At 41.4% G+C, this 16,900-nt stretch overlaps 1 protein-coding gene across 1 annotated transcript in view; it reads right to left on the bottom strand.

Moving 5' to 3' along the window:
* Nucleotides 1-299: 299 nt before the first annotated feature.
* Nucleotides 300-16,900, bottom strand: part of LOC146577100 (protein NLRC3-like) — a 104,915-nt gene continuing 88,314 nt past the window's right edge. Inside the window, exon 8 of the mRNA XM_085267625.1 lies at nt 300-492. Coding sequence (XP_085123751.1) covers nt 300-492 — 193 coding nt within the window. The remainder of the gene's footprint in view (nt 493-16,900) is intronic.

The raw sequence follows: 16,900 nt of genomic DNA, 5'->3' as shown, positions 1-16,900 counted from the left end.
TGATTCACAGCCTTGTTTCATCCTTCTGTCACTGTGGACATACAGCATGGGAAACATACACATGGCTGACACTTTATTAGGTACACTGGTATCTATCTCAGGTACACCTGTGACCTAAATGTTCCTGCAACCAGACTCCTTGGAGACCCCTACATAAATATCCATGAACTATCCAGCTAGACTAGTGTGTCTGTCCCTGAAAATATTCCTGCATGTGTGATTGTTCATGTCTCATCTGCAGGAAACAAACAGGAAGTGAGTGAAGGACACAGGAAATGTTTCCAGCTCTTCCTCCTCTATCAGACATTCTCTCCATACCTGAGAGTGTCCAGTCTCCAGCCTGGATCCTTCAGTCCAGCCGACAGCAGCTTCATTCCTGAGGGACCTGGATGATTGTAGCTCAGGTCCAGCTGTCTCAGATGGGAGGGGTTGGAGGTCAGAGCTGAGGCCAGAGAAGTACAGCCTTCCTCTGTGATCAGACAGCCTGACAGACTGCAGACACACAAAACAACAATCAATCTGTCAACAATCGTTTTCTCTTCGTCACAATAACATCTATCCATCCATACATCCATTCAATGTAACTTTATTTATAAGTGACAATACCCAACAGACAACAACAGTCATCTGAAGCTGTTTAACAGTGTAAGGTAACCGCCTCCACTGTGAGCAGCACTTGGTGATGGTGGGAAGAAGAACTCCCTTTGACACAAAGATCCTCCCAGTGAAAACAGGCTCCAGGAGGAGCAGCATCTTGGTTTATAATCCGCCTTTGGATCATCAGTTTAGGAGATGAAGGATCCAAGTAAAATAACAAGTTAAAAAATATGCAGCTATGGTCACTCACATGGACATCCTCCACACATACATCATGTATATTTAAACCCAGGGAGAAAACAAGATCCAGTGTGTGACCCTTTGTATGTGTGGGGCCAGAAACATGCTGCCTAAAGTTAAAAGACTCAGTGACAGTGATGAGCTCAGCAGCAGTGTTACAGGATGCTTCATCAATATGACGGCTCAAATCTCCCAACCTTCTCCAATGAAATGATGGATGTCAGAAGGTCATTAAATTCAGTTAGAAAGACCCCATCAGGTAGAATAAAATACAATAATTGGTTTTTAGAGAACTGACCATCATCTGTGACTCAAATGCAGAAAAGGAGTCCGAGGTCATCAGACTGCATGTGAATCTGTCCTGGTAAACAACAGCGAGTCCTCCACCACGTCCTAAAAGACGCGGAGTTCAGATGGCTTTTGAGGCTACAGGAGGAATTTGATCACAGATTTGCTGACTTCAAGACACACAGAGCCACCTTTCACATTTTTGCGGACCCCGTCTCCTTTGATGTGCAAGATGCCCCTTCTGTGCTTCAAATGGAGCTCATTGAGCTGCAGTGCAACTCTGAACTCAAAGCAAAGTTCAGGGAGGTGAGTGGAAAAGCAGACAAGCTTGGACAATTTTTGAGAGACTTGAGCCCTAGTTTCCCTCGGCTTTCCCGAATGTTCAAGCGGACCATGTGCCTTTTTGGTAGCACATACTTGTGCCAAAAGCTCTTCTCCACTTTGAACTTCAATAAGTCCAAGTACAGGTCCAGACTTACGGATGATCATCTTCAAGACATACTGAGGGTCACAACTGCTTCCTCCCTCAGGCCAAATCTGGCTTGGCTATGCGAGAGGAAACGCTGCCAGGTCTCTAGCAGCAAGGAGTAGGCAAGAGAAGCCATGTTCAGAAGAACAGTTCATTTTCTACAGTGTTCCATTCATGTTCAGAAGAAGGTTATAGAACTGTTAATACAGACATTTCAATCTAAATACAGCAGATATAGAAGACTGAAAGAAAAACACACAAGTTCACTGACTAAAAATATCTTATTATTTTATTTATGTATTACAGATTGATTTATTTTCTTATTAATTCTTAATTTGTTTATTTATTTTTCATATTTTGTGTTAAAAAATAAAAATAAAGAGATTTGAGAAGATTGGAATTTTTTAACCATGCCTTTCTTGTGGAAAACCTAATGCGGCCCAGCCTCACCCAGACTCTGCCTGCAGCGGCCCCCAGCTAAATTGAGTTTGAGACCTCTGTCCTACACCATAAATCAGTAAGAGAGGGTACGACCTCTCTCCTCGAAAAGGAGTCCGAGGTCATCAGACTGCATGTGAATCTGTCCTGGTAAACAACAGCGAGTCCTCCACCACGTCCTAAAAGACGCGGAGTTCAGATGACGGAGCAGCCAGCCGGGCAGATTTCATTCAAGTGGACATAATCAATGTTCCCTCTAAGCTGCGCACGGGTGCAATCCGCTGACACGCTCTCTGCACACAGAGTATCTGCATTGCGCACAAAAAGATATCTAACTTGAATTGAAATTAAAATAAATACGTTAACAATTCTGCTTTGCAGTGTTAGTCAGTGACTGGCTGCTCCAGTATTTAGAACGATGCCGCCTTATCCCATAGTCCAGCCAATGATTCACATTCGTATATACGCAGCTAATCAATGTCGCTGACGGGCTATGACAGCGTCCTCATGTGCCGACACCGGTGTTTTGGTTGATGTGGAGTGAAGCCACGTTAATGACAACGTGATCCCGTGATCCAAGGGACGCTCAGGGAGTTTGTGTTTTCGCTCAGACACATGAAACATTAGAGGGAACATTGGACATAATTCTTATTTTGCTGCCACGTCTCAGTCAGACACATGAAATCTAGAGACTCTTTAATAAAGAGATCGCTTAGAATAAATGATTTGTTTGTTATGGAGCGAACGTTAAGCGGGGCCAACCGAGTTGATGACGGTCGATCTGCAAAATCAACAGCTGACTGCAGCGGCACTTGAAATAAAGACAATGCAGACCTGTGGACCTGCTGGGCAGGGCAGCGACTCCAGAGCTGGGGGAAGCAATGATCGATGAGCAGACATAGCTGTTATCAATAAAAACAGTGAACGTTTGACGGACACACCGTGAGAAAAACTGCTTCTGAGCCACAGAGCCCAGGTCCCAGTCACCGGCGTAACATATTAACTAAATGTCAGGAGAGGAAGTGGACGCAGGCACCAGGATTCTCCCCACAGCCAAGAAGCTAGCCTCTGGTAGCTTCTCAGTTTCACCTGGACGTCGGCCCTCGTTCCCCTTTTCCATCTCTTGAGGGTGAAAGTCCTGCGGGTTGTGAAGAGTAGCACACCAGGGGAGGAAGAGTTTTTCTGTTCAGCTGTTACAGTAGCTCTCCACTGAATCTTTGATGTTAAACCCTTTAAGACCTACCATAGAACCAAGTCTGCCAGAGCTTATCTTTAGATTTTTACATGCTGTAGTGCAGACCTTCCCAAACTGTGGTGCCCGCCCCCTAGGGGGGGCGCAGAGCCATGGCAGGGGGGGCGCGGTATGAAAAGGGAGGGGAACAAGACGCTTGAACACTGCTAGCACGGCGCCCACAGAAACGCAAAGCAGGAGATGAAGCATCGCTGAATATGTTTCCAAACCAACTTCATTCTAAGCCAAAGACTAGAAAATATGGTGAAGCAAATCTGCCCTTTGGTTTCACCTGCACAGGTGCTGAGGTAGGTCCCTGCGTCGGGAGCAGCGCTGGGCTCTTCCAATCATGGACAAACAGGATCCCACATTCTTAATTTTTAGTTCACAAACACTTGTTGTAGTGACTAACTACTCCTGACATTTTGGAGATGTTTGCTCTTTATAGAGTAAAGTTACAGCGGGATACAAATAACATCAGGCTGATCCTGCCACGATTTGTTCCCTCGATTCAAATCACAGACAAACAGGATCCCACAGCTGTTTATGTTTTTGAACCCATTTTGCACAGAGAGGCATTTTTTGAAAATGTATTGACAGCAATGTTGATTAGTATTACAGAAGAAGAAAAAACAACTACCCGTGACGCCTTTGTAAATGGAGGGACAGTAACTGCGTGTGAAACCTGCAGATACTCAGATTAACAGTATTTTGTCTCTGTCTGCCATTCTGCAATTCATCTCACATAAACAATAACGTGACGTGAAAAAAGGCGCACCCTTTGACGTTGCCAGATGAACTCTGTATTCCTCGTCCGCAAAAAAGGAGTTTTAAAAAAATCTCAGTTTTTGGTGATTTGAAACGCTGTTTGGATGAAACAGCTGCGTTTTCAAAAATACCAGTGTAGGTGCGGACGTAGCGTAAAAGATTTAGTAGTTTATTTTCTTACTACCTGTAATTTATTGCAGATTACTTGTATTTGCTTAATTGTTTACTAAATGTTTGAGGTGTGAAATAAACCGCAATGGAGCAAAATATGGGCGTGTGTGGTTGGAGGATGTGTTAGTGCGTGTGCGTGCTGTTCACGCGCCGGGGGGGAGGCGAACGTTTTTCGTGTAAAACAAAGGGGGGCCCAGCAAAAAAAGTTTGGGAACCACTGCTGTAGTGCCATTTTGGGGAGCAGTTCAAGTTGCTATACATCAATACAACCGTTATAGCCCAAATTTTAATAATATGTATGCATTCAGTCCATAGTAACTACATATACATATATACATATACAGCAAAAAGTGCAATAAACTAGAACAAATTGAAAATTGTTTTGTTTTGTATTTTTACATATATTTGTAGTTAGAGAAATTTAAGAGGTTTATCCCTCAAAACTGAAGAACTAAAAAAGTTGCACAAAATAGTTTCCAACCCCAGGAAATGTAATTTGAGTGTATCCATAGTTGTATTTTTGAGATACACCAAAATGTATATACTGCATGAAAAACTGAAATAAATACTACCATGTGAATTTGCAAGAAAAACTTCAGTGCATCAAAATAAACTATTTCCAACTGTGTAATTTGAATTCTAAGCCTCCCAGAAACTATACTGAAAGGGTAAACTCAAACATGACTTTTAAAAACACCAGTGTAGGCTTCAAGGTAAAAAAAACAAACAAACAAACAACTAGAATTTTCGCAAAAACGACGTCACTTCAGGTTTCGGGCAGGTAATGGCGGACATACGATAGTTTGGGCTGACATCTATTCCAACGTAGGAAGTGCTATGAACATCTGATCGGATTGGCAAAGCGTGTTTCTGGAATATTACTTTTTTGTTGCTGCAAGTGCTTTTCATGCAACTTTTGCAAAGCTATGTGTGGAAGGAAACGGTGACCTAGGATAAGCTGGATACATAAGATGTAAGTACAACTCCGGTTTCACATGCAAAAATAAAAATTATTGCACTAGCTTGTGTGGTTGCCGATCTACAGGCATTTAAAAATAGTTACGCAAAACTGAGCGTTCCCACTCTGACCGGCCTTAAAGGGTTAACAGTATCTCCCAATCATAATTTAAAGCAGCAGAAATTAAGTCAGAACTCAAAAGAGCAAAAATGACATTACAAAAAATGATTGACGACAGTGAAAAACTACATTGTTGCCTCCAGCAAGCTGCAGCGGCGGCAAAGCCAAACACAGGCGCCATCTTGTTTCACAGAAGAACGTAGCACACAGCAGCTACAAGCATAGAGTGCACCACTATTGTTCAAATGGAAGAAATAGAAAACACTCAATAAATCCTTCCACAGCTGAAACTAATGTAGACAATGTCAGGGGAGGAAGTCAAACTGAACTTATGACACCAAGCACGATAACTACCAAAATAATGCAGGAAAAGTAAACTAAGAAACCCTAAAGCAACTAAACAGAGCAGCTAGCAATAAACAAGAAGTGTAAACTATAAAAACATAGAAGCTAAATGCTAACATGGCTAACACTATCATCACTGTATGTAGCCCGACTCTTCTCACAGCAACATACAACTGTCATGGCTAGACATCTCACTGATTGGCTCATGTTAGCTTGTGAAAATATAACGTCCCAGCAGTACTAGCTGTTTTATATACTGTTTAAAATAAGCGAAATGTGCTTATAATGTGTAAATAAAGGCTGAAGCAGCTAGCACTGTTAGCATCAGCACCAAGCCCTGTTACATTTGTACACTGTTAGAGCAATGGCTCCAATCTACAGCCTTTAAAATAATGATTAAAATGCTGTGATTGCAGCCATTCCCCAACTCTCTGTGAATGGTTCTCATGGCTATTGATCAGTGGGCTTTGATCAGTGGGCTTTGATCAGTGGGCTTTGATCAGTGGTCATGAGAATTTGCATAATTATGATTAAGGAACTGACCTCCCAGCCCATTGTTCCTTCAGTGGGCTGGTTTCAGTCATTATGCAAATGTACTGTTTATAAGATTGAAACCTGCAGTCAGCCGAGATTGAAGAAGTCACCTGGATGATGATGAAACATTTCTCCCACAAAACGCTACGTCCAGATGAACAGAATCAACTTTTGGAGATTTACTTACCTGGATGATTATTGGTTATTGGTAACTTTATTGTCCCTAATGGGAAATTGATTTGCAGTATGTCCGTACAAACAAACAAACAGGCAACCAACACATCACATACACACTCCAAAATAATATAATATAATATAAGCCTGAGAAAACAACCTAGATTTTTCATCAAAAAAGTACAATGTGCAATGGCAACAACACATATGGTTCAGTGTTATTAACTATGATAATAGCAGTAGGTACAAAAGACAATCTATGTCTCTTTGTCTTCACTGCAGGCACTTTATAACGACGACCTGATGGAAGCAGTTGAAAATCATTAAAGAGAGGATGATCTGAACACAACATGACAGAGGTCGCCTTCCTCAGCACCTGCCTGTTATAAAAGTCCACAAGCTGGACCTGAGACCTCCCTGAAATCTTACCAGCCACTTTAACCAGGTTGTTAAGTCTGGTCTTATTATTCAGAGACATATTACCGTACCAAGCAATGATACAGAAAGTTAAAACAGATTCAATAAAACTTTTATAAAAAACGAGTCATCATTGCAGATGAAACATTGAAACCTCTCAACCTCCTTAAAAAGTCTTTGTTGAACCTTTTTCACTGTAGCAGCAAGATGTGACTCAAAGCACAGAGCTTTATCAAGAACAACCCCCAAATACTTATAACTGTCCACCAGTTCAATGGCTGCACATTTACCACTGTTAGCGCAGGATGAGGGGATGTCTCCCTGAAGTCAATAACCATGTCCTTGGTTTTCAAGGTGCTGATCATTAAGAAGGACTGATCACACCACGAAACAAACTCATCCACAACAGGCCCATGGGAATCCTCTTCACCATGAAGGAGGCTTACAATGACTGTGTCATCTGCGTATTTAATGAAATGCCTGTTGGCCTGTGTACTGCGACAGTCATTAGTGTACAAAATATACAGTAGAGGAGAGAGACAACAACCTTGCGGTGAGCCAGTGGAAGAGTTCAGCTGTTTGGAAAAACAGCCGTTCACTCTCACACACTGAGATCTGTCAGTTAAAAAGTTTAAAACCCAACCAACGAGATTAAGATCAAGTGTAAACTGGTTAAGAAGTTTATCAGCTAAAAGATGTGGCTGGATAGTATTAAAAGCTGAAGAAAAATCAATAAATAAGAGCTGAGCATGAGCTTTGGCGCCATCAAGATGGCGATAAAGGAAGTTCAACAGAGTGACCACTGCATCATCAACACGTCTACGAGGCCTGTATGCAAATTGTAGAGGGTCTATAAGCTTCTCTACTTGCTAACTGAGAGTCTGAACTAAAACCAGGAAGACTTATCTTATTACAGTCACTGTAACAGTGACCAGTCATGTGTTTCATGCCTGCCCAGGCCACCCTTAAGTTATTGCTACCCATCTCCGCCTCTACCTTATCCTTGTATTTTACTTTGGCTTTTTTAATTTCTGATCTGATCTCCTTCCTAATTCCTCTAACTTTCAAGATATTCCCTTCAATAAAAGCTTTTTTCCTTTCATGAATCAGCCTCATAAGACCTTTTGAAGACCATGGTTTGTTATTAGGAAAAAAATGGAGATGGTGTCAGTCGCATTCTTAGGATTCGCTTTAGGGTGGATGTAAACAATGGTGACGTTGATCTGTGGGAATTCCCTCGGCAGATAAAACGGCCTCAAAGACACAGAGAGGAGCTCAATGTCAGGCAGACACACTTGTCTACGAACGGTCACATTTTTACACCATTTCTGATTTATATACAAACACACTCCTCCTTGAGATTTCTGGGTAGCTCCGGGGTCTCGATCCAAACGTATGGGAAACCCGAAGCCATTTAGTTCCAGAGAACAATCAGGGTCAGAGTCCTTGAGCCAAGTCTCTGTGAATGCCATTAGACATGTATCCCTGTAGCCACGCAAGTGTGCGACATTCAAATGCAGTTCATCCAATTTACTCCTCAGAGACTGCACATTAGCCAGGATTATTGATGGTAAAGGAATGACTCCAAACAACCGTCAGGATTGCCAATAAAATCATGCGAAATAAAAAACCCATCTTCGTTAAAAGAAGTTCCACAAAGCACAAGCCGATGCTATAGAATTTCCTCAGGCAAAAAAATATATATATAAAGGAATAAAAGAATGAAATAAAATAAGTTAAAACACTGACAGAGAGAGACAACCTGCTGCTCGCCACAAGAGCAGCGCCCCTCTTTCTAGTCTAGTCTAGACTGAGAATGCATCAAGACCACTCACTCACCCTTCCCTCCTGCCTCTCAGCTGCTGAAACTCACAGTTTGTTACCACGGAAGAGTCACTCCTTCATCTGAGATGAAGCCTGATAGTCTGACTGATGCAATATAACATTCAGTCTACACTTTGTTTTTGTGCAAAGATGATAAAGAGGAAATACTAATAACATAAACAAAAATAAATGTCCAATTTAGAAATCTTATTCTTTTTTGCTCTATAAAATAGTTGTTTTTATTTTTCAGTCACTCATCGTAGCAGTAGGATTTACATGAAAATAAAAACAAATTAAGTTTGAGAGAAAAAGTACATTTTTGGCACTCTCTGGGCAACTGACTCAGAGACTCAAATGACTTAAAAAACCCGATTCATTTTGGTGAGTGACTCATTTAAACTCGATTCGGTAAAAAGAATCAAATTTACCATCACTAATACAAATCCCTTTGGAGAAAACAGCTTTAAAATATGTATTGTTAAATTCCAGATGTTTCTTTGCAAGGAAAACTCAGACACTGAAACAATACCACCAGTAACCTCCTACATATGGAAATGTGGTGTCATTAAAGACATAATAATTTCATTAATACCCAATATCCAGCAAAATATGTAATTTGTACATTTTGTTCCTAACGAAATCAAATGTATATATTGTAGAAGATTAGCCAAATTTATGTAAAATGGCCAGTACATGAATTAAAAAAATAAATAAATAAACAAAATCGTATGACTGTGACAAATTTTACACAGTAATTCAGTCTAATAATCCACTCAAATATAAATATAAGTTTAGCTAAAAGCTCTATAGATAAGTCAATCAATAATATAATTCACATTTTAAATGATCATATGTGTTAACGTTTGAATCCTGACCTGAGAGTTTCCACTGCACACTGTGAACTCTTTAGTCCAGCAGACAGAAGCTTCACTCCTGAATCCTGCAGGTCAGAGTTACTCAGGTCCAGCTCTCTCAGACTGGAGGACTGGGAGCTGAGGACTGAGCACAGAGCTTCACAGCTTCTCTCTGACAGGTTACAGCCACCCAGTCTGAAAAACAAAAGATAATCTATAATACTTATGTAAAGTTTGTTATTATATTACATGCCATCTTTTTATTTTTGATGAAACCTTAACATACTAAGATACAACATCATATGGATGAACTTGAATAAAATGTTTTTTTTTAATTATATCTTTATTTGGATTGGACAAGAAAAAAACCATCTGCATAGCAGTATATGAATAACATGGGAACAAAGTCCTTCCAGGTTTTAGATTAAGTCCAGGAGAGCAAATGATAAACAAAGTGATCAGCGGGTGCATATTAACCTCCACTAGCTATTACTAGGACAGTTGCTCGCATGCTCTCCCAAAGGAGATATATAGAACACATTACATGGAACTATAAACACAAACTGGGAGGGGTGCCCATGCTGCAATCATTGTGAAGAAATAAGTAAATAAACAAGCAATAGTAATAGAAGTAAATGTAAAAAATAAACAAAAAACAACCAAGTAATAGTGAGATCAAGTGAAGTCAGCCCTCGTGGGGGTGATGAATTGGATCCAATTGTTCCAAATTTGGTAGAATTTGGCTTTTTGATTTCTTAACAGATATGAAAGTTTTTCCATCCTAAATATCTCTAAAATGATCCCAAACCAGTCGTCTAGGGTAGGCTGGGCTGGGCTTAACCATCTTCTAGTAATTGTTTTTTTTACTTGCCACCAAGAGTAATTGCACCAACTTAATCTCACTCCTACATTCCAGAAAGGGGACCAAACCCATGTATAAAACCTTAAAATCTAAAGGTATTTGAACGTTAAAGACTGCACTTAAGGAGACCTGAACGTTTTTTAACTTGGGACAGTCCCAAAAGACATGAAAATGGTTAGCAACAGTCGAGCCGCATTGTCTCCAGCATTGCATATAAGCCCCTTTGTACCTCTCCTGATATGGAGTCTTGAAGTACCTAATAATATTCTTCCAGCCATGTTCCTTCCAGCTCATAGAACTGGACGTGGACCACTGGCAGTACAAAACATTTTCCCACTCCCCCACAGAAATAGCAATCCCTGATTCCCTTTCCTATTTATCCTTAGTGTATAAAGTATTATCCTTGCTGGCACTAGAGAGGGCTTTGTATAGTTTAGAAATAGATTTAGTAGGGGTCATGGTTGTGGCATTTTTCAGGATGAGGAAAAAATGCGACTCAGCATCATTGAAGTCGGACAGTTTGCATTCATGATCAATATATGATCTCAGCTGTAAGTTTCTATGAAAGTTGTATTTTGTCAGGTTGTGATCGTCCCGTAAGGCCTCAAATCTGAGCACAATATTTCTATGAGTAAGAGAGAGGAATGCCGTAAGGCCATAGGATATCCATGCTTCAAAGTTAGAGTCGTGTCTGTTTGGAATAAAATCCGAGTCGAAAGCAACCCACCTGAAGATTTTTAGCATTTTGTGTATCCCACAGATGTTGATTACCTTCTGCCAAACTTGGAGGGTGTGGGTTAACCAGGGGTTCCCCAGCTTTTCCAGCCGGCACATTAGACCCTTATCTGCCATTACAGCTTGTAGGGGGAATCGGTCCAACAGGCTGGACTCCAGTTCCTTCCACTTAGCCGTGTATGTTTTGTTACACCAATATAAGAGGGGGGTTATTTGAGCGACATAATAGTAATTCCTGAGGCAGGGGAGACCCAGTCCTCCCTTTTCCTTGGGGAGCTGGAGGGTAGCATATTTAATCCTTGGCTTTCGGCCCTGCCAGATAAATCTGGAGATCCATTTGTCCCACTCAATAAATTGGTAATCGCTCACTTCTATTGGCAAGTTTCTAAAAAGATAAAGCAGTCTGGGGAGCGTGTCCATCTTGATTGCGGTTACCCGGGAGCTGAGACGCATAAAGGGGACCAGATTCCATCTGTGCAAATCAGCTTTTATACTTGCAGATATTGGCTCGTAGTTTGCCTGAAAGAGCAGCGAGAGGTCCGCAGTCAAATATATTCCCAGGTACTTAATTTTCTCATTATCCCGATTTACTGTAAATTTGAGTAGAGATGTGTAATATTCTCCTAATGTTGTCAGTTGTTTGTCTATAGTGAATGAAACCAGTCTGATCTAAATCGATGAGGTCAGGTAAAAACTTCTCCAGCCTACGAGCAAGAATAGAAGTAAATAGTTTGTAATCCAAGTTAAGGACACTGATTGGTCGATAGTTTCCACATTCTCGTTTATCTTTCCCCTCTTTTGGGATAATTGAAATAGTTGCCTCCCTCCAGGAGGGTGGGATTTCTCCCTCCTGTAGGATGTAGTTAAATGACTTCAGCAATGTGGGGACTAGATCTGCCCTCAGGGTGCGATACCACTGAGAACTGAACCCGTCCGGCCCAACTGCCTTACCTGGTTTTAATCTGGAAAGAGCTGCATTAATTTCTTCCACTAAAATGGGATGTGTTAGAAGCTCATTTTTGAGAGACGGGAGTGAAGGTAATTCTAGAGAGCTAAGAAAGGCATCAGTACAATTCTCCTCCGTAGCATTGGGCTGTGAGTACAGCTCCCTAAAGAAGGTCTCAAAACATTTCTGAATGTCTTCTAATTTTGATTCCAGAATATTAGTCTTGGGGTCCTTGATTTGGTATATCGTACTTTCCTCTAGTTGTTTGCGTTATTTATGTGCCAGATATTTTGCAGATTTCCCTCCTGTCTCATAGTATTTTTGCCTCAAAAAAATTAAGTTATTTTGGGCCTCCTGGGTGTAAATATCATTAATTTCATCCTGTATTTTCCTGATATCCTGCTTCAGAGTAGGATTTGCGGTGTTTATGTCTTCCTATTCTTTCAACTTTAAATTTGCCTGTAGTTCTGCTAATTTTTGCCCTTTGATTCTCTTTAAGTGGGAGGCGATAGAAATTAATGTACCTCTCATTACCGCTTTGAGCGTATCCCAAAGAATAGCTGGAGATACCTCTCCTGTGTCATTAACATCTAGAAATTCTTTAATGTCTACCTTTAATTTGGAAACTATGGCAGGATCATTAAGGTGCGATAACAATTTCCACAGTGTGGTACATTTTTTCCTAGCCACCTGCAAAGATAGAGAGATAGGACTGTGGTCAGATAGATCTCTTGTTAATATGTCACAGTCTTTGACCCTAAACCTATCAACTTTAAACATAAAAAAGTAGTCCAGCCTTGCATACACTTTAAAGGAACCAGAGTAATGAGTGAAATTTCTGGTAGATGCGTAGCGGTCCCTCCATACATCTATTATCCCCATCTCTACCATATAGGAATTGACTTTTCTAGTAAGTGCTGTTACCTGGTTGGTCGGGGAGGAGTCGTCTAGTTTAGGGTCAAGTCTAAAGTTAAAATCCCCTCCACAGACAACTATCCCCTGAGAATCCACCAATAAATCAAACATATTCCTATAGAATAGCCAATCGCTCCCAGGGGGAGCATAAACATTTAAAATTGTGATTTCAGACCCCTCTATCCATTCTGTTATTCTAACCAATCTGCCTTCCTCGTCACAGAGTTCTTAGATATGTTCATAGTTAAGTGTACCAGAGATAAGTGTAGCCACACCCCTCTTGTGTTTGGACTTAACGGAAGAGGAGAATACATATTTAAAACCCTTTCTTTTCAATCTCAAGTGATCTACTTGGTTCATGTGTGTCTCCTGAAGTAATGCAATCTGGGCCTTCTCCTTCCTTAGTTTGGACAGTATCTTATTCATCTTAATCACGTTCAGAACCCCGTTAACATTAAAAGAGATTACTTTCACTGACTCACTTCCCATAAAGATATATTAAGTTACCACAGCGCATAAACTCAATAGCAGCAGGCAACCCCCTCTTAAAACAGTAACAAGTGAAAAAAGTTAGGAATGAACTGAAAACATTTGAACATAACTGGAGCTTGAAAGCTCCTAAGCTGGCTTCTGACAGTGGAGCACTTCCACTGACACCCTCACAACTTGAAGGGAAACCCCTTATTACTCCCTGAGTTAGGGGGCTTTCCACTGCGACGTCACTCACAGCACGAGAAGCCCCACCCATTTTAGCTCGACAGTAACCATATTTCACCATGTTGTCCATAGCTAATACATAACATTAAATTCGTTCTCTTCACGTCTGTATACTTGCAGCTTCTCTCTATATCCCGCAGCTCCTCGGATCTGACGCGGACGCCGACCACCAACTCCCCGCCACAGCGGGCATCTTTGTAGTTTTTCTCTGGGGGTTGCCGGTGGTGTAATCACCTTTACCGGCAGGCCCCGACTCGCCAGGTCAGCCGTTGCCTCCTCCACCGTGTTGTAGGTTTTCACTCCTTCTTCGAAAAAAACCTTAAGGCGCGCTGAGTAGAGGGTCCTAAACCGTACATTCTTCTCTTTTAGGACCTTTCGTGCCTCTGCATACTCCTTCCTCATAGCCATGATCTCAGGGGGGTAATCGTGGTCGAGGTTGATCTTGCTGGAATTCAGCATAAAACCTTTCTTTTGCCAAGCGAGCCTCAGCACTTCTTCTTTAACCGTGAAGCACAGGAATTTTACCAGGATCGATCTGGGTTGGGAGCCGTCCGGAGGGAGTAATGATAACACTCTGTGTGCTCTCTGAATTTGTAACGGTGTTGATGGTGGGATGGCGAGATTCTCCCGGAGTAGCTTCTCCACAAAGTGGGCCATAGATGGAGCTCCCGATTCTTCTCCCTCCGGCACCCTGTACAGTCTGAGCGACTCCCTCCTCGAGTAAGCCTCCAGTGATGTTAGTTTTGTTTGAAACTTTTCCTGCATGCTTTCTTCCATTTGCGCAACATCTCTAAAGTTAGAAATATCCTGTCTCAGAGTGACGCTGAAAAACTAGTTCATGCATTTATTACTTCCAGGCTGGACTATTGTAATTCGTTATTATCAGGATGTCCAAAAAACTCCCTGAAAAGCCTTCAGTTAATCCAAAATGCTGCAGCAAGAGTACTGACAGGGACTAGAAAGAGAGAGCAGATTTCTCCTGTATTGGCTTCCCTTCATTGGCTTCCTGTTAAATCCAGAATTGAATTCAAAATCCTGCTCCTCACATACAAGATCTTAAATAATCAGGCCCAATCTTATCTTAATGACCTTGTAGTACCATATCACCCCATTAGAGCACTTCGCTCTCACACTGCAGGCCTACTTGTTGTTCCTAGAGTATTTGAAAGTAGAATGGGAGGCAGAGCCTTCAGTTTTCAGGCCCCTCTTCTGTGGAACCAGCTTCCAGTTTGGATTCAGGAGACAGACACTATCTCTACTTTTAAGATTAATCTCATATTTCCATTAAAAGTGTTGAATTTGACTGTTTGATGTTCTTTATGATCTCTGGCACCAGTTCATCTGTAGGCTGAGCTCAATCCATCCATTTAGTGAAATTATGTTTAAAGGTCTCCTTGTTTTCTGATCCTGAAGCAGAAAGCCTGGGTTAATAGAGAAATGATCATCACTGTGATGATGCTCATCATCTCTGACTGGGATTTGAGGTTTTGTCAAAGCAGCAAAGAAAGCCTGGCTATGTTGGACTGGGTGTGGAAGCAGCTCCCAGTTTGAGTTCAGGAGACAGACGCCCTCTCTACTTTGAAGATCAGCTTCAAACTTTCCTTTTTGCTAAAGCATATAGTTAGGGCTGGGCCAGGTGACCCTGAATCCTCCCTTAGTTATGCTGCAATAGATGTAGGCTGCCGGGGATTCCCATGATGCATTGAGTTTTTCCTTTCCAGTCACCTTTCTCACTCACTATGTATTAACAGACCTCTCTGCATTGAATCATATGTGTTATTAACCTCTGTCTCTCTTCCACAGCATGTCTTTATCCTGTCTTCCTTCTCTCACTCCAACCAATCACAGCAAATGGCCCCGCCCCTCCCTGAGCCTGGTTCTGCCAGAGGTTTCTTTCTGTTAAAAGGGAGTTTTTCCTTCCCACTGTCACCAAAGTGCTTGTTCATAGGGGGTCATGTGATTGTTGGGTTTTTCTCTGTATCTATGAAGTGCCTTGAGGTGACTTTTGTTGTGATTTGGCGCTATATAAATAACATTGAATTGCATTGTTAGTATCTCAGACAAAATCTTGTCTGTGTTCTGGAGCTTATCTTTGTGTTCTGCAACCCTGGTTTCCACATCATTAAGCCGCGCATTGGCTTTATCCAACTCACCCCTTATTTCCACCAGTTGCGCTTTCGTGTCTTTTCGAAATTCTTTCACCTCTTTCCCAACGCCTCTCAGTTCTTTCAGTATCAGCGTCAAACTTGCTGGGTCAACCTCATCTTCTGTCCCAGAATCCTCGCGGCTAGGAGTGGGAGAGTGGCCTCGGCTAGCCCTATAGGGGCTAATGTTAGCCCCTTCTGTTAGCTGCACATTGCCATCTTCCACGTTTTCAAACGTTAACTTCTTAGCTATTTTGTTCTTTCTGGACATCATTTAAACCCCTTTTTCCTCTTTATGTGCACTTAGATAGTGTATTAATTTACTTGGGGCAGTTTTAATAAGTTTCAGTCGAGAGCTCTCGTACTAGGTGTCCATCCCCACGAGCGCCGGAACCGGAAGCCTTGAATAAAATGTTTAATTGGTTCATTTAAAAAAAACAAAATGTCAATTGATCTGACCTCAGAGTATTTAGTTTACAGTTTAAACTTTGTAGTCCAGCAGACAGAATCTTCACTCCTGAATCCTGCACATTTTTGATACTCAGGTCCAGCTCTGTCAGAGTAGAGGACTGAGAGCTGAGCATTGAGGACACAGCTTCACAGTTTTCCGCTAGAAGTTCACAGACGTTGAGTCTGAAAATGAAAACATGAACAAAGACTGATGTTAAAGTGTAATCAGGGTGCAATAACTAATCTTATATTTTAAGAATCCTTGTTGTTTTATGCTGAGCAGATGTGGTACGAAACAACAGTAAATTGATCAAGTTTACCTCTACTGTTTAAATTGCTGGATTTATTTTCTCAGTTAAAAACAAAACAAAACAAACAAACAAAAGAAAAAAGAATACAAATCGGTCAGACCTCAGAATATTCAGTTTGGCGTGTGGACTCTCCACTGCAGCAGACAGAAGCTTTACTGCTGAAGCCTCCAGGCTGTCGGTACTCAAGTCCAGCTCTCTCAGACTACAGGACTGGGAGCTGACCACTGACAACAAATTTTCACAGCCTTTCTCTGACAGGTTACAGCTGCTCAGCCTGAAAAAAATAACAAGAACAACAAGACAATAATATTTATTATCAAATAAAATCTCTTTATATGTTGAATGTAAGTAATCAAATGTGTACAAATGAGTACACTACAATGCACAATTAA

This window comes from Mchenga conophoros, linkage group LG3, assembly GCF_057382185.1.
Source record: "Mchenga conophoros isolate Kocher_MC1m ecotype Shallow Benthic linkage group LG3, M_conophoros_male_GT1.1, whole genome shotgun sequence".
Taxonomy (NCBI): domain Eukaryota; kingdom Metazoa; phylum Chordata; class Actinopteri; order Cichliformes; family Cichlidae; genus Mchenga; species Mchenga conophoros.
This window is presented reverse-complemented; position numbering and strand designations above follow the sequence as displayed.